General features: G+C 49.0%; 1 protein-coding gene across 1 annotated transcript in view; it reads right to left on the bottom strand.

The window, feature by feature from the left end:
- Positions 1-21,010, bottom strand: part of PAX5 (paired box 5) — a 105,392-nt gene that overhangs the window by 26,831 nt on the left and 57,551 nt on the right. The window contains exons 7-8 of the mRNA XM_065656974.1: positions 12,014-12,070; positions 6,264-6,393 (exon numbers count right to left, since the gene is read on the bottom strand). Coding sequence (XP_065513046.1) covers positions 6,264-6,393; positions 12,014-12,070 — 187 coding nt within the window. The remainder of the gene's footprint in view (positions 1-6,263; positions 6,394-12,013; positions 12,071-21,010) is intronic.

The following is a 21,010-nucleotide window of genomic DNA, read 5'->3' as shown; positions in this document are numbered from 1 at the left end:
AACCGTCCCTGTGGCTGGCACAACTGGGTCTGCCACGCGTCACTCCGTCCGCCCAGCGCCACAGCAAGGAGCACGCAGAGATGTCAGTTTAGTGTGACTTTGTTCTCTCAAAGTGATACTGACCACGCTGAAATCAGCAAGCCAGAGCTGGGAAAATGCATCTGCAGGCAATTAGTAACAATCACGGGCTGCTTGGAAACTGCTGACTGCAGCAGTAACGAGCTGGGCACCTGTCACCAGCTTGTAAATGGAGAGAGCACTCATGGACCGTGGCAGCAAGCAGTAAGGGAATCAGGTTTTTTTAAAACTTAATATTTAATGTAGCATAAAAACAATGGAGAGAAATCAAGTGGTTCTCTAATCAGAGGTTTGGCTCATGGTCCATAATAAAACAGAGTTCTCACAGGTACTGAGAACTGTCACTAAATTTTTCCTTAGACATACTCTAGCAGCAAGTGCCAGCATGAAAGCCAATGTTTAAGCAACACTTTCATCTTCAAAAAGTATCCCAAATGTTTTGATCTACCAGCTTGCTAAGAAATAGAAATCTTACATTTTCTACCAATAGATCATAGAGGATCTTTTGCATCTCAACTCTCAATACTGTTTTGCTGCCCACACCACAGAGCAGCAACAAGAACAAGGGAAAGACTGTGATCATAATTCACTTAGGGCCTTCCTTCTCAGTTTTATTTGCATTAAATTCTTTTATGATCTGTCTTACAGACTTAAGACAGAAAAAATGAACTAGATTTAGGTCGCTTTAAAAATGGCAGCCCAGGAAGTCTCCAGACTTTGTCATAAAAACTGATTAAGCTTGAATGGCAGATACCAGCTATCAAAAGGACTTTAGTATTCTTAGCTCAAACCCCTGCATGTCATATTTCAAGTTCTTCACTCCCAGAAATGTGTCTTTTCTGCCCTATTCCTACCAATAGCTGCACCCTGTTGAAGCACCATCCATCACACATTGACTGTTCTGCTTCACACACCAGGGGAGTCCCTGGTACAAACGTTTCCCACCAACAGACTTTTCTGGTTACTACCACTCACTTCCAGTGTTTTAAGCAGCTCTTGTTCTCATGACAGTGAAGGTGTTACAAAAGTGTTTATAATCTTGAATGTGAACTGAGAAATGAGGTCAACCTCTCAAGCCATTAGCACCACCAGACACAGACTTTGGAAATTTTGTGGAGCTTTGTCCAGCCAGCCCTCACTTTTACAGCTGAAAACACACCTAGCTGGCATGACCAAAACAAGTTGTCCCCCAAGTCTTTCAGTCTCCTGCTCTCAGTTTGCTTGGACACATCACAGTATAGCCTGTCTGGAGAGAGGAAGAGTAGGAAAACTCAAAAAAGGATGCAGAAATTAAAAGCAACCCAGCCTTCTGCATCTCAAGAAAAGACTGGAGTTCAGGTTGGCCATTCTGTCTCCAATGTGGAGCAGTTTGCAGGAGAAATACCACCACGGATCTGCAGGGTTTGGGTTCTTGCCTGCCAGACAAGGAGCCAAGCAAGGCCCAGGACATGGCTCTGGCAGGACTTCTCTCATGAGTCCGTTTCTGACCACCAAAGTGGGGCTGAGACAAAGTAAACTTTCTTTCAGGTGTCAACTGCCTTGTCTACCGCCTGCCCCCAGCCACCCACTCTTGACCAAACTTAGGAACATTAAACCACAGAATTTCACCATAGCTTTGGGCAGACCACAGACAACAAAAAAGTTCCTGTGTGCCAGAAGACAAGCCGTTGGGGAAGGAGGCCAGCCTGGCTGAATAGAGAGCTGTGGCTGGAACTTGGGAATAGAAGGGGAGTTTGTGACCTTTGGAAGAAGAGGCAGTCTACTCTAGAGGAATACAAGGATGCCCTGAAGTTATGCAGAGAGAAAATTAGGAGGGCCAAAGCCCAACTAGAGCCAAGCCTGACTGCTGCTGTAAAAGGGAAAAAAAATGCTTCTACAAATATATCAGCAACAAAAGGAGAGCTAAGGAGAATCTCCACCCTCTTGTGGTTGCAGGGGGAGCACAGTGATATGGAATAAGAGAAAGGTTGAGGTGCTAAATGCCTTCTTTGCCTCAGTCTTTAATAGTAAGACCAGTTGAGCTCCAGCACACAGCCTCCTGACCCAGAAGACAGGGACAGGGAGCAGAATGAAGCCCCATAATCCAAGGGGAAATGGTTGGTGACCTGCTACACCACTTGAACACCCACAAGTATATGGGGCCAGGGAGAATCCACCCAATGGTGCTGATGAGGCTGGCAGAGGTGATCACCAAGCCACATTCAACTATTTCTCAGCAGTTCTGGCTAAGTGGGGACATCGCGGTTGACTAGAAGTTGGCAAATGTGACACCCATCTACAGGAAGGGCTGGAAGGAGGATCTGGGGAATTACAGGTCTGTCAGTCTGACCCCGGTGTGGGGGAAGTTCATGGAGCAGATCATCCTGAGTGCCATCACATGGCACATACAGGACAACCAAGCCATCAGGCCCAGTCAGCATGGGTTTATGAAAGGCAGGTCCTGCTTGATCAACCTGATCTGCTTCTATAACAAGTTCACCCACTTAGTGGATGAGGGAAAGGCTGTGGATATTGTCCACCTGGACTTTAGTAAAGTCGTAAGTGGTGTTCCCTAGGGCTCAGTATTAGGGCCAGTTCCATTTAATGAAGGATCCTTCCATTATGAAGGATCTAGATGAGGGGATCGAGTGCACCCACAGTAAGTCTGCAAATGACACCAAGTTTGGTGAGAGTGTTGATCTGCTGGAGGGTAGGAAGGCTCTACAGAGGGATCTGGAGCAGCTGGATTGTTGGGCTGAGGCCAATTGTCTGAGGTTCAACAAGACCAAGTGCCAGGTCCTGCACTTGGGTCACAACAACCCCATGAACACTACAGGCTCAGAAGAGTGGCTGCAAAGTGCCTGGTGGAAAAGGATCTGGGGCTGTTGGTGACAGCGGCTGAACATGAACCAGCATGTGCCCTCAAATCCTGGGGTCAGTTTTAGGCCACTCACGCCAAGAAAGCCCTTGAGGTGCTGGAGCGAGTTGAGAGAAGGGAACGGAGCTGGGGAAGGGGCTGCAGCACAAGTGTGATGGGAGCGGCTGAGGGACTTGATGGGTTCAGCCTGGAGAACAGGAGCTGAGGGGAGACCTTCTGATCTCTGAACTGCCTGAAAGGAGCTTGGAGCCAGGGGGGGTCAGGCTCTGCTCCCAAGGAACAAGCGCCAGGACCAGAGCAAATGACCTCAAGTTGTGCCAGGGGAGGCTGAGGTTGGATCTTGGGAACAATTTCTTCCCCAAAGGGCTGTCAGGCATTGGAACAGGCTGCCCAGGGCAGTGGTGGAGATGAGGTTCTCAGGGACATGGGGCAGTGACAGGGCTGGGTTAACAGTTGGACTTGATGATCTGGAGGTTCTCTTCCAACCTACATGATTCTATGATTCCCATAAGGCAAGGTATGTGATGTGTCAGCAAACGTTTGTTGGATCTCATGCTCATAACCACCATTGTTTGTCACTACATTGTTCCTTAAAATTTTCAGTGATATCTAGTACAGATGAATGGCCAGTAGCAATATGCAGCTCTTGGTTACAAGGGAAAAGGGGCCAATAAATGCGCCTCCTCTTCTGAACCCTCTGTCCCACTACAAAAACAGGGTGAAAAAAGAGATGTGACTGACAAAGTGAGTTAATTCTTGGGAGAAAACGGAGAAGTTTGTCCAGAGCTATGGTGAGAAATGCGCCACCAAGTGCACCGTAACTTACATGCAATGCACATTACAAAGTATGGCTTGCACTTAAATCTTCTTGCTCAACAGTCTGCATGTCCCCTCAGCTCATTAGGAAAGCCTCAGGGTGACTCGGTTGTGTCATATATGGCCTCTATAGTGCTATAGGACCCAGATCGTGCTGGGGGCTTCTGGGCGCTCCCAGAGCATGAGCAGCAGAGAACAGTTGCTAGGGGTGTTAGAAAAGGAAAAGGGAGGATGTCAGGCAACCTCCTCCAAAAATATATCAAAAGACACAGGTTTTTAAAGGGTTTTGATATGCTTGTGTAAATCTAAGTTTTATGAATGCAGGTGTTAGAAAACCCTACAGCAATATCAAATTAAAGATATAAATACCTCCTGCCTTGTAAAATGTGTTCTGTTATAGCCCTCACCCTGTCACATTTAAGAACAATGGCAGGTTTTTTCTAGGCTTGCTACTCATAAAGCCTGCTCCACAGTTTTGATGAGAACTAATAAATTTAACATTTGGAACTTTTGCTCAAGTGTAGGTTATGTCACAGGGAGAATCCACATGATCCATAGCAAGCTCTGCAGCATCTTTTCTGTAGCCACTTTTGCTGTAACAAACTTCATCAGTCAACTCACCAAATTCCAAGGAAGTAGTAACATAAGAAGTGCTTAAACCAGCATAAAAGAGAAAGATCTGCTGGAGCATCAAATTAAACAACAGCTTTTGGCTGAGTCTGACGGTGGCCAGGTGCAAATCTTGGACAAGCAGTTCCTCGGGAGACAGAAGCAAGGAAGCACTCAGCCCCTCTGTCACCTGCCTTCCAGGCTTCCAGTCCTCCAACATGCAGCTCTTGCTGGCTGGTTTCACCAGCTCTTACCAGCTCCTGCCCCGCGCTGGGAGCTGCGGGTGCTGCCAGGCAAGAGAGCCCTGGGCAGTGACGCTGACGGCCCTGTGGCACAGATGCGTCTGCTGGGCTGCGCTGGCCACAGAGAACACAAGTGTCCCCAACGGCATCATGCATGTCACAGGGCTCTAATGGCATCACGTGTGTCATGGCACCCTAATGGCATCGTGTGTGTCACAGGGACATGGGCTCGGATGAGCCAGAGAAACCCTAGCAGATGAATGAAGGGCAGCTGGACACCCGTGATGTGCCAGTCAGCTGGGTCCTTTGCAATGAGCAGCAGCTTCAAAGAAAGCTGCAGGGTGCTCTGTAGCAAACAATTACAGAATAATTTGCCTTGGGAGACACTTCTTAGACTTTCATAGGTTGAACATGTGGCTTATGACCCCAAACAAGATGGTTCATATTCCTTCGTATACATGGACATGCTTTCTCTCCCTACCTGTTCTAAGCCACAAATATCCCTAACTCCCTCTTTCTGTCCATCCACCCACCTCCAGACACCTTTCTCATCTATGACTCTACCTCTTGAGCCACCCACCCATTACCTGAGAGTTACTTCAATGTCTGTCCCCTCCCACTTTGAAGTAAACACAGATTTCCTTACGGTTCATGTAACTGTTATTTCATTTGAATACTCCTAAACTTTTGCCAAGAAAAGCCAGAGACTGGGTTGGGTTAAAATACTTCAGTAATAACATTTGTTTTCAAAACTGCTCACCTGCTAGATGAGATGGTATTGCTTTCAAGATACAATATTACTATACTAAAAACAGTATTGCCTTCCATTTTAGCAACAAAATAGAAAAGTAAATCCAATCTTTAGCAAAATAGAGAAAATCCAGTGATGAAATCTGCACGAGTTATATACAAGGACAGAAGTAATACGCAGAGGTAACACGCATAGGAAACACAGAGCCTTGAATTTTAAAATCCCTTTTTCCTGATTCTCACAACTGCTTTGAGACATAATTTTGTCATTTTCTTACCATTTGGGCAGTCTCCTTCCAGATGATGTGGTCAGTCCCAAATAACTAGATGACCACAGTATTTTTCAAATTCTACCTGTTCCTTAACTGCCGCCCCATGCCTGCCACATAAATGCAGATGATGCTGCATTCCTTGAACAAACAACATTTCTTTTTCATTTAAATGCTGAGCCCTGGTGCACAATTAAAATTCCAGAATGGTATAAAATAAATGACATTTGTAGAAATCAAAAGCATCCAAAATTCAGGCTAGTCTGAACTGTCATAAAAATCCCATCCAGTCAAACATGCCAGGCGCCTTTATGAAAAACAAGCAACAAAGCCCAAAAGCAGCAGGAAGCATTCTGCTTTTCTGCTGCATCTCGGTATTTGGGATGCAGGTTTGGGGTGGTGGGGCAGACCCCTTCCTGGACAGGGGAGATGGATGTTAGCTCTGTTGGCTCCAAGCAAACACAACTGATTTATACACACCATGCACTTGACTGTCAACAGAGCTGCTATAAAATCGCAGTTTAAAAGACTTTTTGAGCAAATGACTCCACATCTCACACAGCTCCTCCATAAAGGTCATCGCCCTGCAATGTGCACACACACACACTCCACACCACTTATGAGTGCTGGAAAATTCCTCACCTGTGACAATGGGGTAGGACTGAGGCCCGGGAACACTGGCTCCCAAATCTGCAGAAGTAGGGCTGGTTATATTGGCCTTCATGTCATCTAATCCACCAGCTAACGATGCCATGGCTGAGTATTCAGTTGCCTGGAAAAAGAAACAGAAGGTATTTTAGCGATAATAAATGTACTATTCAAGAGCTTTTGCCTGTATGACAAAAAGCAGATGCAATGTAGAACTCAAAAAGTCCCTTTTTCAGTCTGTTTTAAAGCAAATACCCATTTGCACAGGGCCATTAAGCATTCAAAATGCTCAATAAGTGGGTCTGGGCTTATCACTGGTGTTCTTGGAAAACACAAAAATGGGCTTTCTTTATGAAACCAAAGTCAAACACACCAATACATAACAAAACTTTCCTTAAAGAGGTAATCTTGTAGAGTAACAGGAGCTGTAACTTCTGAGTGCAAGTTACTTGCTTATTAGAGAAAAAATGCTCCTGTCAGTTAGAATCATAGAATCACAGAATCACAGGACGGTTTGTGTCGAAGGGACCTTCAAATCTCCCCCAGTGCCACCCCTGCCATGAGCAGGGACATCTTCACCAGCTCAGGTTGCTCAGAGCCCCGTCCCGCCTGGCCTGGGATGTCTCCAGGGATGGTTCATCCACCACCTCTCTCGCCAGCCTGGGACAGGCCCTCACCACCCTCAGGGCCAACAACTTCTTCCTCATGTCCGGCCTGAATCTCTCTCCTTTAGTTTAAAACTATCACCCCTTGTCCTGTCACAACAGGCCCTGCTCAAAAGTCTGTCCCCATCTTTCTTATGAGCCCCTTTTAAGTCCGGAAAGGCCACACTAAGGTGTCCCTAGAGCTTCTCTTCTCCAGACTGAACACCCCAACTCTCTCAGCCTGTTAACCTGAACTCTCCTTATTTCCGTGGTGGCACCTGAAGAGACAGGCTCTAATGAGCAAGTGGGAACAGGCTGTCCCATTCCTCCCCTCTTTTCTTGGGAATGCTGCATTTCCTCATTATCTCATAAGAAATAATGTGTACATAAAGTGTTTGCTTAATGGAGGGATTTGTAGCCAACTGTTCCTAAATCCAAATTATCTAAAAACAGTTTGTAAGGATGCTCTTTCATCTCATGGTAATTTTTAATCTCATTAGCCAAAGCTAAGGTAAATGAGCACAGGTTCCTCAGAAATCAGACTGTTTCTGTCTTATAATCCTGCAAAAGTCCACATAGCTCTGGCAATCTACAGCAGGTGAGGCCAATACTTATATCAAGTAGGACTTTCACATACATGGCAGAAAGCTTATCTTCATTTGCCTTTTTTCCATGATTTCTTACTGTCAGGATCATTCATACAAAACTGGGAAGTTTCCTTTCAAAGTTCTTCCTTCCCTGTTGCTGTGTGCACTTCAGGTTTTCATCCCTTATTTGTGAGATTGTAATCATGCACACAACAGCCAGAGGATGACGACTTTAAGGGAAGAAGAGCAACAGGAACAGACAAACTGAACTACTCCAAGGCTGATCCCTGCTGCGTCTCTGCACACCAAGCCAATGCAGCAGCTGTCCAGAGTTGAAGTAATGAATGGGGAACCCAGGGCCTTGTGATTTTTTTTTTAAGTCACCAAATAAAAAACTTTTTTTTTTTTTAAGGAAACAAAAGCTATGATGACTGAACATATGTTTCTCCCTTCCTTGCAAGTTTCTTGGAAGTGTCCAAGAGGCCAGCACACAATCTGGTATTTACCACGAGCTCAGTACTTTGGGTCAGATACGGTTTAGATGGATAACTCCATATCAGGAGGTTTGTATTAACACACATGTGTTTCTTCTGAGGATGAAACCTGCCTGAGGCACCAGTACACCCTGTCACCTTGAAGCATCCCCCATACACAGCTCTTTCAGATGAGCATGTTAAATGCATTTTGACAGTGACAGCTGCTGCCACCCTGTTCCTTCACCCAGCCCATGGATCAGCAATCCAGGGTGCTCTGGACCAAAGGCTTCTCAGCCAGCACCTGTCTCCTGTGCTCCTCTCCAGCCTCTGCATTAAACTTCTATTCCTCAGCCTTTCCACCTTATTCCTCCTCCAGCAACTTCTGTGCCCTCATCTTTCCCACATCCTCATGCAAACAGACACTTTCTTCTAGCACCACTGCCTCAAAGACACAGATGCCCACATTTTCAATGCTCCTGGGAATCTGGAGAGGTCCCAGATGACTGGAAGCTGGAAAATGTTGTCCCAATCTATGAGAAGGGCAAGAGAGATGACTGTGGCAACTACAGGCCTGTCAGCCTCACTTCTGTGCCTGGCAAAATTATGGACAAGATTGTTCTGGGAGTTATTGAAAAACATCTGAACAACAATGCAGTCATTGGTCCCAGCCAGCATAGGTTCATGAGGGGAAAATCTTGCCTGATCAACTCAGTTCCATTCTACGACAAGGTTACCCGCCTAGTTGACCAAGGGAAGCCTGTTGACGTGATATTTTTGGATTTCAGTAAAGCCTTTGATAATGTCTCGCACAGGATCCTCCTGGTCAAGATGTCGCGCACACAGCCGGGTAAACACTCAGTGCAGTGAGTGAGCAATTGGCTGACAGGCCAGGCTCAAAGGGTTCATGTTGGACTGGTGACCAGTCGCTAGCGGGTTCCACAGGGATCCATCTTAGGGCCAGCACTCTGCAATGCCTTTATAAGTGACTTAGACTCAGGACTTGAGGGATTACTTAGTAAGTTTGCTGATGACACAAAATTGGGAGGAGCTGTTGACACTTGCAAGGGCAGAGAGGCCCCCCAGAGGAATCTGGATAAATTGGAGAACTGGGCAATCACCAACTGCGTGAAGTTCAACAAGGGCGAGTGCCAGATTTTGCACCTGGGACACAGCAACCCTGGCTGTACAGACAGACTGGAGGACGAGGTGCTGGAGAGCAGCTCTGCAGAGAGGGATCTGGGGGTTCTGGTCAACAGCAAATTGCACATGAGCCAACAGTGTCCCAGCCGCCAAGAGGGACCCGTGTCCTGGTGCATCCAGCACAGCACGGCCAGCCGGGCAGGGAGGGGATTGTCCCGCTCTGCTCTGCGCTGGGGCAGCCTCACCTGGAGCATTCACTGCGTGCAGGGCTGGGGACACAGGATAAAAAGGAGATAAAGCTACTGGAGAGTGTCCAGAAGAGGCTACGAAGTTGGTGAAGGGTTTGGAGGGGAAGCCGTGTGAGGAGCGGCTGAAGTCCCTGGGTTTGTTCAGCCTGGAGAAGAGGAGACTGAGGGCAGAGCTCATGGGGCTGCAGCTTCCTCAGCAGGGGAGCAGGAGGGACAGGGCTGAGCTCTTCTCTCTGGTGACAGTGACAGAACCCAGGGAATGTCAGGAAGATGTGCCGGGTGAGGGTCAGTTGGACATGAGGAAAAGATTCTTCACCCAGAGGGTGCTGGACACTGGAACAGGCTCCCCAGGGAGGTGTCACGGCCCCAACCTGACAGTGTTCAAGAAAGAGACCAGACAATGTCGTCAAACACATGGTGTGAACTGTGGAGTTGTCCTGTGCAGGGACAGGAGTTGGACTCAATGATCCATGTGGGTCCCTTCCAACTCAGGACATTCTACGATTCTATGATCTCTACTTCAGCTCTGCCTTGTGCTTGGGCAGGACTGCCACAGGAGTATCCCTCCTCTGTGGAGGATGCCAGCAATGGTCCCAGCCCTTCTCCTCTCTACAAGTGCAACTAAAGCTGCTGCTGCTCATTCTACATGCCACCAAGGTACATATTTCAGCCACCCCACACCACTCCATGTTATCTGACATCCTACGTGCACATGGGGACATGCACATGCTGTGGCACCATGGGGCGTTTTAGCTTCCCAAAGCCCTGATCTGACCAGATACCAAGGAAAAACAGCACAGCTGCAGACCTGCAGAGCTGTCCCAAGCAGCTGGTGAAGCACGAGCCATGTGAGACAGGCTGGTAGCACAGTGCAGGAAAGAGCTGTGCTTGTGCATTGCTGTTTGGTGCCTGTGATGTCTGGAGAAGAGCACACATCACTCCTCGGGGAAGGACACCTCATTTCACCCCTGCTGCTCTAAGAAAGCCGCAGCCACACCATATCCAGACTAGAAAATCTCTTTGTATCTTCCCACAGCATGTGGATCCACCGCTCCCCATGGGCAGCGTGTGACTTCCAGCTTATGAAGCAGGAGCTGGACACCAGCTGTTCAGGAGGAAGCATCCAGCTTTGCCACAGACTGGGTCACGTGTGGGGCTGGGGCAGGGGGTGCATGTCCAAATCCTGCAGCCAATATGTGGCTTTAGGGGCTTGTCGCTACTTGCACCGAGACCAGATCGAGTGTCTGTCCACAAACTCCAGAGATGGGGGCCTGGGGCAGGCTGCAGATGTCAAAACACCACCGCTTGCTTCCTTCTGCGGTCCATGGACCTTACGCAGGAGGAAGTAGGATGAGATCTCATACCTGAACTCTAATGATCTGAGAGCACCATGTCAACAAACTGCAAGCTTGGCCCTTCAAGCTCAGAGGGACTGACCAGTTTCAGTCTCAGAGGGAAGCAGCTGTCAGGGTGCAGCACACCCTGCCAGGGCCAGGACGGTGGTACCTGAGCCCTCCACACCGCCTTGCCTGGGGTGATGCAGGGATGTGCAGCAGCATGACCCAAACCATGGGACCAGGGGGACTGGGAGCATCATGGCTGCCTGGAATGGTGTGGAGGGAGACCCCATGGTCAGGCAGCACTGCCACAGGGCTCCAGGAGACATAGGCATGAGAAATGGAGATTTGGGGTCCCTCCCAGCTTTCGGTTCCAGCAGCATGCTGCAGGCAGGAGCCGCATCGCTTTTGTAATGTCCCAGCAACTTTTCCTGGAGGTAAGAAGAGTGGAATTTTCAGGGATTTTCATGCTGCTTTCCTGTTCCCATGGCAAAACTCTGCCCACAGCCCTCCTCAGAGCCACCAGCAATTAGCCACCAGCAGTCACATCAGCCATGCAGTGACCACCGTCACTGCACCAGCACCTGGCAGAGCGAGCCCAGGCCATGGGGCAGCCCCAGCAGCTGCTGATACCCCACCTCCTTGCACAGCCCTAGGGGAGGAGGGAGCCCCCGTGTCACCCCCATCTCTGCAGTCACAGTTCCCACAGCAAAGCAGTGGAGACATGGCAAGGGCAGCAAAATACTGCGCAGAGCTGTGGGCAGAGAAGGAAAAATGCCACTGCGAACGGTGTCCATCACCACCCTGCTGCATGTAGGAAAGGGTCAGCAGAGGCACCTTCTGTCCCCAATGGAGTGGAGACCTGGGAGTGTGGAGCAGAAGAGCCTCCATTCCCGAACCGACCAGCAGGTGCTGCCTGCAGCCCCCTCATCCCCATGCAGAGGCTGGGGGATCACAGCACTCTTGAAGAAGTAGCCGTGTCTCCTCTGCCCGCTCCCCCGGGCAGAGCCCATCCTTCCAGATGCCCTGTCCGAGAGGAGAGAAAACCCTGGGAGGAGGTGGCGCTGGTGGAGCAGCCCCTCACCTCGCAGACCCACCAAGACCCTCCCCAGGAGCCTCTCCAGCCACTCGGTGAGACAGCAGAAGGGGTCTCAGGTTTGGCTCCTCCACTGGTGCGATGGTGCTGCTGCCAGCCCGGAGCAGCCTGGGGTGGCCAAGCATGACCAGGGTCCCTCCCCATGCAGGGGGAGCCCGACCTGCTGCTCGGTAGGTGAAAAAGCAAGAGTCGGGTGTTCAGTACCCTAGAAATTACCTGAAAAATGACTGCCTGCGGTTGTACCACGCACTGTCTCATCAGCATGGAGCACCACTGCCATAGCATGGAGGAGAGAAAACACAGACATGTGAAATGAGGAATATATAAAGGAGAGACCGAGAAGGACAAACTGAAAGGAGGGTCAAGACAGGGTCTCCTGTGCTCCCTCTGCCCCATCCCACTTGTCCTGGGTGGATGGGAACCCTGGCAGAGGTCAGGGCTGGCCCCAGCAGGCTTGGCCTGCCTGGGGGAACGCATGGGGGCGCAGGAGGGGAGTCTCTGTGCCCATGGGCAGCAGCACAGCCCATGACAGGCAGCAGGGTCTGCTCAGTGCTTTTCCTGCCAGCCATCCCTGCAGAGGGCATGTGGGAAGGTTTCTGCACTGGGAGAAGTTTCACGTCCACTTCCAGTGCAAAAGCTTTTTTTTAAATATTACCCCCCAGAGAGGAGGAAGTGATGGGCAGATGAAGGGAAAAGGAGTGCAGGAGTGTTTCGGTACCATTTCCAAACAATTCACGTAGCATGGGAAGGGGCAGTCTCTGCCGTCTCCTACTACACTGTAGTGAAGTGGTGAGACAGGCCATCACCAGCTTCACCCTGCACCTTTCCCAGGGAAGATGCCTGAAAATAATCCACCGAAACATCAACCCACCCTACACCTATAACAATTTTCTCTTCAAGATTTACCTGGAATTTTATCCCAAGGTGGCAGACAAAAACGGACACACAGTGGGGAATAAGACCACTTCCTAAACCAGCCTGGTTCTGGGTGCTGGTGTGGGAAACTGAGGAGGTCCCAGGGCTGGGACAGGCCCTGCGGCCGTGCTGCAACCGGGCGGTGTGGGAAACATGCGTCCCGTCCTGCCTCATCCTTTCCAGACACAGACCCCCCGCCCCCTCGAGGGACTGTGCCGAGCAAAGGCAGAGCAGAGGCGTCTGCTGCGCAGGGCAAGCGGCTGTTACCAGGAGCCAGCTGGTGCCCACGGGACGCACACGTGTTGCTTTTTGCGTGTGCTTGGTTTTCCAGACCACACCTGCAGAACCCTGGGCAGGCACGATGCGGAGCCTCTCGTGGCTCCTGCTGCTGCCACAGCCACCTGGGCCTGCAACACCACCGGCAGCCACGGTGACGGGGCTCACAGCATCATGGCAACGCACCGGCCAGGGCCGCGGGACTCGAACAGACCTGCACAGGCTGTGCCAGCTTCCCTGCCAACAGCCACGGCGCTCCCAGCACTCTGGGAGGCTGACAAGATAATGTCTCTAACATTGTGGCAAAAACAGCTCTGTAACATCCAGCCACAAGAGATGGGACAAGGACCAGGAGATGGGACAATGACAAGGTGAATTGCGATTTATATTTCAAAGACAAGCTAAAGAGCCATGAAGTCTGGCTTGCTGACACAGGAGGTGGGGGATGTGTTGAAGGGCATGTAGCCCCGTGTCTGATAGGCCCAGCATGGCAATAAGGGAGAAGACCCCAGACTGCCAAGATCTTCAAGGTGGCTGAGACCCTTCGGGACTCTTCCATCTTTCACAATCACCCCCCAGTGACGCCTGCACAACAGATCAAAGATTATGCAAGCAAGCAATCCAGGGGACTATAAGAAGCCCACTTACACAAGCACTGGGTCCTGAGGACAACTGCGCCCACCAGCCTCACCGCAGGGACTGAACGAGACACCGGAGAACACTGCACATCGCTGGACGTGAGACTACAAATCCCATCAGACACAAAGCAGAGCTATAAGATGGTGAAATATCTCTCCTTTCTTTCCTATACTTCTATTCTTTTGCTTTCCTTGCTATAACTCATATAGTAACATAAGATTTACAGCCCCACATGTGCTGCAAACTTTTTATGTTTACCAATTCAACCTAAATCACGTAAATCTTTCTGCCACCAAATCATTTGCCCATTGGGCCAATCTGCAAAATAAAACCCTCTTGTTTATGGACCTTAAGTATCCTGTATACTCTTTTACACCCAAGGAGACCAACAAATCTGAGTCACCTCTCCCCTCCACCCACACCTCTGGGTGGGATGTGAGTAGCGCCTGCGCTACCAAAAAACAATGAAAACAGCACTTCTCCTCTTTTAAACCAGGTGTTAATCTTAGATCTCTGAAAGGCACAGTGGTGTCCCCTGGGTCACGACCACCAAAACCCGTGCTCGCCCCTCATGCAGCAGCATGAAAGACCTCACACCTCACGTCTGCAAGTCATCACATAGCAATATTTTCAAATTAATAAATAAAGGCAGAAGTGGCGCGCACTAGGCAGGCTGTCCACAGACAAAGGGAAGAAATTTGTAACATTGGATATGGTTCGAAGAGTTTAATCCAAAGCAGCTCTAATTAATCTCCCCAGGCTTTCAGAAACCCAGCGCCACTCGCAGCTGCACAGGCACTGGTGCTGCTCTGCCTGAAATTTTATGGGAATGGAAAACCCATCCGAATACCCTCCTCAGCCTCGGATCCAGATGGGAAAGGCATCTGAAAACCAATATATCAAAGCCTCAGCAGTGCTGCCACCAGCCATCCCTCCATTCCATAATTTACATCCCGTTCCCTGTGCTACCCACCGTGGCCACCAAAAACAATCCCGCTTTGGAATAAAAGCTATTGCCACAGCTAATTGGGCCTGAGCCCCAGTTTCTCTTTGTTTTTGGCAACGTTGGGCTCTTTGCTGTCTCACAGGGCATGGGAGTTTGATTTCAGTGCTATAACCTTTTTTCCTCCATTTAAACTAAATACTTATGAATTTCACTTTCACAAATTATATATGTTTTTTAAAAATTAACAGCTGTGCTTTGTTTTAGCCCAAATCCAATTAGGATTGTGCACATCCCCAGAGATTCCTCTGAAGACAGTGGGAATTAACTAGTGCACCCTGCCATGAACACATTTACCCTCATACTTCAGAATAACTGACCTGGTTTTGACCCAATCTTCAGATTATCTGCATGTGGGAAGCGACATGCTACATTTTACACTTCCACAGTGCAATCCATAAGCAGACGCAGTCGTTCTCGGATTTTCCAAAGGGACCCCCAAATCCAATCTAAATGCGTAGAATTTACCTGTTGTCTTTCTTTTATACGTATAAATGGCTGCATTTCCATTCGCTCTTTGTTTCTCATTTTCATTTTGTTCTAATATCTGCATGTAAATGTCTGAAAATAGCATCTGTAATTGAAGATTATGAAGTATAGCCAGCTCCTGACAGGCTGCTAAGGAAGATGGATTATCCTCATTTTTCTGTAAATTTTGTCAATTTTGGAATTCATAAGCTATCAACACTGATCAAAATGTGACCGCACAGCTGTGTCAAAGCGGACAGCGCGGCGGCAGCGCGGCAGCAGCGCGGCTGCCGGGGAGGACGGGGGCACGCGCTGCGGGAATCGTCCTGCCAGCGCCCCGCACTGACACCCCACACCCCTCAAAAAATTCAAATAAATAAATTGAAAGTACACAAATTCTCTGGTGCGCTGATTCACATCACAAAGCATAATTTATTGCATGTTCTCCCTTTTTATTTATCCCTAAGTAGTAAACACGATTTCCATTCAGGGGGTTCGTTATGTTCCACTCCTACCAGACAATCACGGCACACTTGAGGCAATTGTTTAGCCTCTTCCTCTCAATTTTCCCATTACTGGGAGTAAGTACTGTTGGGACTCTTTAATAGCCCGACTGCAGCCCATATCAATAACAGATGAGGTTTAATCGTCCAACACAAAAATTATTTAGGCTCAGTAAGGACATTCAATGTCATTTGCATAATGGCATTTCTATCCTGAGCACCTAACCCATCGTGCATAAACAAGGCCCCGGGACCATAAATAATAATAAATCATGACGTCCACGCTCCTCTTGCTGTAATAGGAGCCTCTCTTCGTAGAAATTATTTCAGCAGGAAATGGGCACTGTAATTTTAAAGACATGTGGCATTGCATAGGCCAGTAAATCACACCCATGCACACACACGCACACGCGCTGCAACAAGGCTGCCGTGGTGAACAACACCCCACGAAACACACCACAGAAAACGGCCTGGTTTGCTGCTGAAGTGGTTCCTTTTTCCTGTTATTATTATTTCCTTTCGGAGCCAGCAGATGAAACAAAAGCAAAGTCTGCACAGCATGTGTGGTGTCCGGGCATGTGTGCGCAGGGACGACGGACTCACAACCCTGCACGTGCCCGCGCAGCCGCCCCCATGCCACTGTCCCTGGATGGCTCCAGGAGGGTCTGCGGGAGGACAGCAGGGACCTGCAGACACTCGCAGGTGTTTCCAGCCGAGGTCTCCACCAGCTACCACCACCCCCATCACCTGGCCTGCAAAGGAGGCTGGTGGATTCTTCCCACTGGCTTGCGAGCAGAAGCCTGCAAAGAAAAGGCCAGTACAAGGGAGGCAAATGGAGATGTACGTCCTGGAGAGCGGAGGTGGCCATACAGATTTCAGCCTCATCAGGCCAACAAGTGCCTGGATGAGAAGCAGCAGCACAGCGGTGGTGAGAGCTGGTCTCTGCTGCTGCCAGGATGGAAACATTTCACCATCACACATTGATCCTCACCAGCTCCTTCCTCCGACAGTGCAAACCCTCCTCAGTTTCCTCCAGGACACAAAACGGAGCGAGGACTCACCCCAGGTCCCAGCTGCCTCACCAGGACTGCCCGGGCTCCAGCCGTGCTGCCACAGCCCCTCCATCTGCCCTTCCCCAGCCCCTCCATCTGCCCTTCCACGGCCCCTCCATCTGCCCTTCCACAGCCCCTCTGTCCACCTTTTCACCACTTCCATGCCAGGACCTCACAGTTCGGTTTACTGAGGAAAGCAGAAATTGCACAACAAATTCTGCAGGAGCCTCTTTGCAGTGCCAGCATTGCAGGTCTGCTGCGCCACCGCCAGCCACACAGGCATCTCCTCCCCGAAATGGCACCTCCTTCCCCAAACAGCATCTCCCTGGCCCCTCCAGCCTGTCTTCTCCCAGCCCTCTTCCTCCTCCTTCTTCTTCTTGCATGGGCAGCTCCTGCTTGCTGCTCGCCACCCATCTCTGGGGACCATCTCCTCCTGTCCTCCCGCATCTCCTCTCACCGCAGCATGAATGAACCGACCACCTCACAGCCCTGCCAGCAGCCTCCACCATCAGACACACAGTGCCAGAAGAAAGGGGCACCCAATTAAAATAAAGCATAAGGCACCCAATTGAAATAAAGCATATGACACCTAATTAAAATAAAGCATAAGACACTGAATTAAAATAAAGCATGAGACACGCAGCTGAAATAAAGCATAACACACCCCAGCCTGGTGGAAAAAGCACTTCGCTTTTTGTAAATCCAGCACATAACCACTTTGTGACACTCATTGCCACAAGGTATGGCTATAAAAATGCTGTTTCTCAGGACACAAAGTGGTCGTTTCACCCCCAGCCATAACAATTTCAGCCACAGGAGGGAAAATGGACAATTCTCCATCGCGGTGGCTCCACTGCTGCCACTGGAGCACCTGATGTGTGTGAGCAGGGATGAAAACATAACCAGCATACAGTCAAGTATTTCCCTATGGAGAAACACGAAACAGAAGTATGAAGGCACACTGGGAATGTGTGTAAGGCTTACATCAAAATTGCCACATCTTCAATCCATCCTGCCAATGGCTCCTGACACTTGAGAAGTCTTGAGCAAGTTCCCAAGAACAACATTTGTATTTCTGCAATGCTTTCAGCAAAGGCATTTCACAAACACCGCCTGAGAATTCTTTCATCATACTTTCTCTATCATCTCATGTATTGTGCACAGTAAGCTGGTTTCCATGCAGTGCTCCATGGAAAATACTCCGTGCAGTGTTTTTCCCCTTTTCTAATTAGCCAAAACCCACTGACAACCAAACTCAGCCAGCAGTGGGTCCCAAGCACGGCAGCTTCAGGACAAGGTGCTGGTATAGGAGGGTCTGTCCCCATGGAGAGCAGGCAGGAGAGCATCACCCACCCCCAGACATCCGCTTCTGCACCCACACACCCCATCCACCCTGCCCACCCGCAGATCAGGGGAACAGGCTCCTCAGCTTTAGAAAAAGCAACCAGAAACATCAGAAATTGTCTGCACATGGCTATAGAAAATGCAGCAAAATAGAGGCAGGCTGACCAAAGAGTAGGGTACCTATAGGCTACTTATGGGGTACCTATAGGGTGGTGGTTCCAGGTAAAGAGGCATCCACAGTCTGTTGCTGCTGGAGGTTCTGCACCTCCTCGCTACCACAAAAGGCTCCAGCAAGGGACCTTCTACACGGAAAAATCATCAAAGATGACAGGTTTCAGTGAAACATTTCACTTTTTATCTAAACATTCTCTGTTGGAAAGACAGTTCAACCAGACACATTTGCTGTTGCAATAATAATCATTTTGTGGCTAAAACAGCAGCTGCGCTGGAGACTCCCAGGCGCTGCACACGCAGTGACATGTCACCACAAGGAAACGGCGCCAAACACGGGGACACACGCTACTGGTGTGAACCCAGCATCCCCTCAGCCCCACAGACACCCCCATTGTTATGCCAGAAGTGTATTTGGAGTCATATTTTCAAACTTTTGTCTACAGTGACAAGAAACAGAGAACAACCATCTGTATGAATGAAAACACGGATGTGGGATCTGTACCTTCAGAAAAAACTCCCACTGGTGAAAAGCCTCACAATTTGGCAGTGCTTGAAAAGCACTCATCGGCCACATAATTTGATGACAATTTCTTGTCTACCTTAATTTATCCATTATTTAATTGAGCATTTTAATTGTTTAGACAGGTGTCAATAAGTGGTCAAACACCCTGAGCCAAACAGGGTGTTTGACGAGCGCAGCCTCCCTGCCTGGCTCAACTCCACAGCTCCCATTTCAGAACAGCACCCGCTGCCTGCAGCACCTCCTTCTCCCCCAGCCCCGGGAAGTCTCTGTACCTGACTCGTCTGGGCTGACCCAGACCTCAGGTCAGCTCTGAGCCTGGCGGGCACTTGTGCAGCACAGAGAATGAGCAGAGGAAACCCCTGCTTCTGCGAGGCTGTCCTTATTCAATTATATTTTCAAGGTGAGAGGAGTAGGGCTGAAACCATCCCCTACATGTTAAGCCGCTCTCTTAGCGTAAGAGTTTCCTTCCTTTCAGATTTAATTATTTTTTTTCATTTCAGCAGCAAATTCTGCTGCCACCAGAATCTTAAGCAGCCACTATTCATATGAGCAGAGAGGAATTCTGAAACCAGACCTTTTTTTTCTGGAAGTGGCTTAGCTCCACAATTGCTTTTTGTCATCACACAACTGCTTCTGTAGGTTGTTTCATTCACCTCTTCCTGAACCAATAGCTAAACTATAGCGTTCTTCAGAAAACCCAGCATTTGCACTGAGCAGCCTCAGGTACTTCATCCCCGACGGCTCTCCATCTCATCCTGGACACAGTGTGAATCAGGCACCACTCTCCCACTCCAACCACACTTTTCACATTTCCCATCACAGCTGTGCAAAGTTTCCTTAAGTCACATCATAACAGCTGGAATGAATGGCAGGTAGTTGGACATCATGGTCACAGGATATTCCGGGTTGGAAGGAAGCTCCAGAGGTCACTCAGAGCAGGGCCAGCCATGGGACCAGGCTACATCCCTCAGGGCTTCATCCAGCTGGGTCTTGAAAACCACCATGGATGGAGACTGCACAACTTCTGAGGTCAAACTCTGCCCTGCCTGCCTATCCCTGGGGAAGAACTGCTCCTCTGGGCCCTGTCACTGCTCATGGCCCTGTCTCTTGTGTGTGTGAAGAGCTTGTGTCCTTCTAAGATGCTTTAGCACATCAAGATCTACATGTATTCACTAGCTGTGTAGGGACCATACTTTGAGAAACCCATCCTTGTTGATTAAAGTGATGGACAGATTTAGAGAAAGCCTACAGAATGAGTGTAAAACAGCAGCGATTTCCAAACCAAAGGGTGGAAATTGCATTTGAAACTATTCAAAGCCTGCGGGATCCAGACCTTTAACAGGGACCAAGAGAAGTCTTGTTCCATTCTTCAAATGCCAGTGCAAGTCCTTCCGCTCACTCACAATGTGAGCAGGCCAGACATTAAATAAATCAATGGGCAAGTGTGTTTACTCACAGATTTGTTTCTCTCTCTCTTGCAGGGCTAACAGAGACAAAAGGAGGTTGGTCTGTTTTGCTATGACATAATCTTGGCCAACTGCGCCATTACACAATGTTGTCTTTTTCCACAGAGAAAACCAGCCTCAGGACAACTCCAGATATATTTTCCTATGCAAGTGGAGCATCATGTACATACAAGCTGTAAAGTGCACGGATGACTCCCATATTATTTTTCAAAGGGACAAAGACTACATGAGCAATTATAATTCTGGTCATCTTACTCATATATTACACTGTGATGTGATATTGAAAATCTGACACGTGGCCAGTAAATCACTGCTCTCCTTCAGCTCTCAGGCAGAGTCCACTCTTTGACTGGCTACTGTCTGTGACTTTCTGTAACGAGAAACTTTCCATCAGCTGTTGGTGACATGAAACCTTGGAAGACTCCACTGAAGACAAACATGGATTTTTATTTAAAACTTGTGATGGGATGGACCTGGTTTACCTCTCTAAACCGAAAAAAATATCTGTTGATCACAAGACACATGATGAACAAAGAGATACAATTACTCAAAACCAGCTCCCAAATTGCAAGGAAATGTGGACACTCCTGGCAGATAACAAGAGAAGAAAGCTTTTCTTAAATTTGCCACCTCTGTACCATGCCTAGGGAAGCCGTGGCAAGTCTCCTGGATGAGAACACCCACTGCCTCTGCAGAACTTTGTGTTCCATTGTCGTCACTAAGCAACAAGTGTAAAGATGGTGTAAAGTGCTGAGACAAAACGTGGTGACTGGCAAAGCATCCCTTGCTGGAGTTACCCAGCAGAAATGGTGCTGAGGTTGCAATTTCCAAATGCTGTTTCTCTAGACCC

This window comes from Caloenas nicobarica, chromosome Z, assembly GCF_036013445.1.
Source record: "Caloenas nicobarica isolate bCalNic1 chromosome Z, bCalNic1.hap1, whole genome shotgun sequence".
Lineage (NCBI taxonomy): Eukaryota > Metazoa > Chordata > Aves > Columbiformes > Columbidae > Caloenas > Caloenas nicobarica.
The sequence above is the reverse complement of the archived record's forward strand: the minus strand, read 5'-3'. Positions and strand labels throughout refer to the sequence as shown.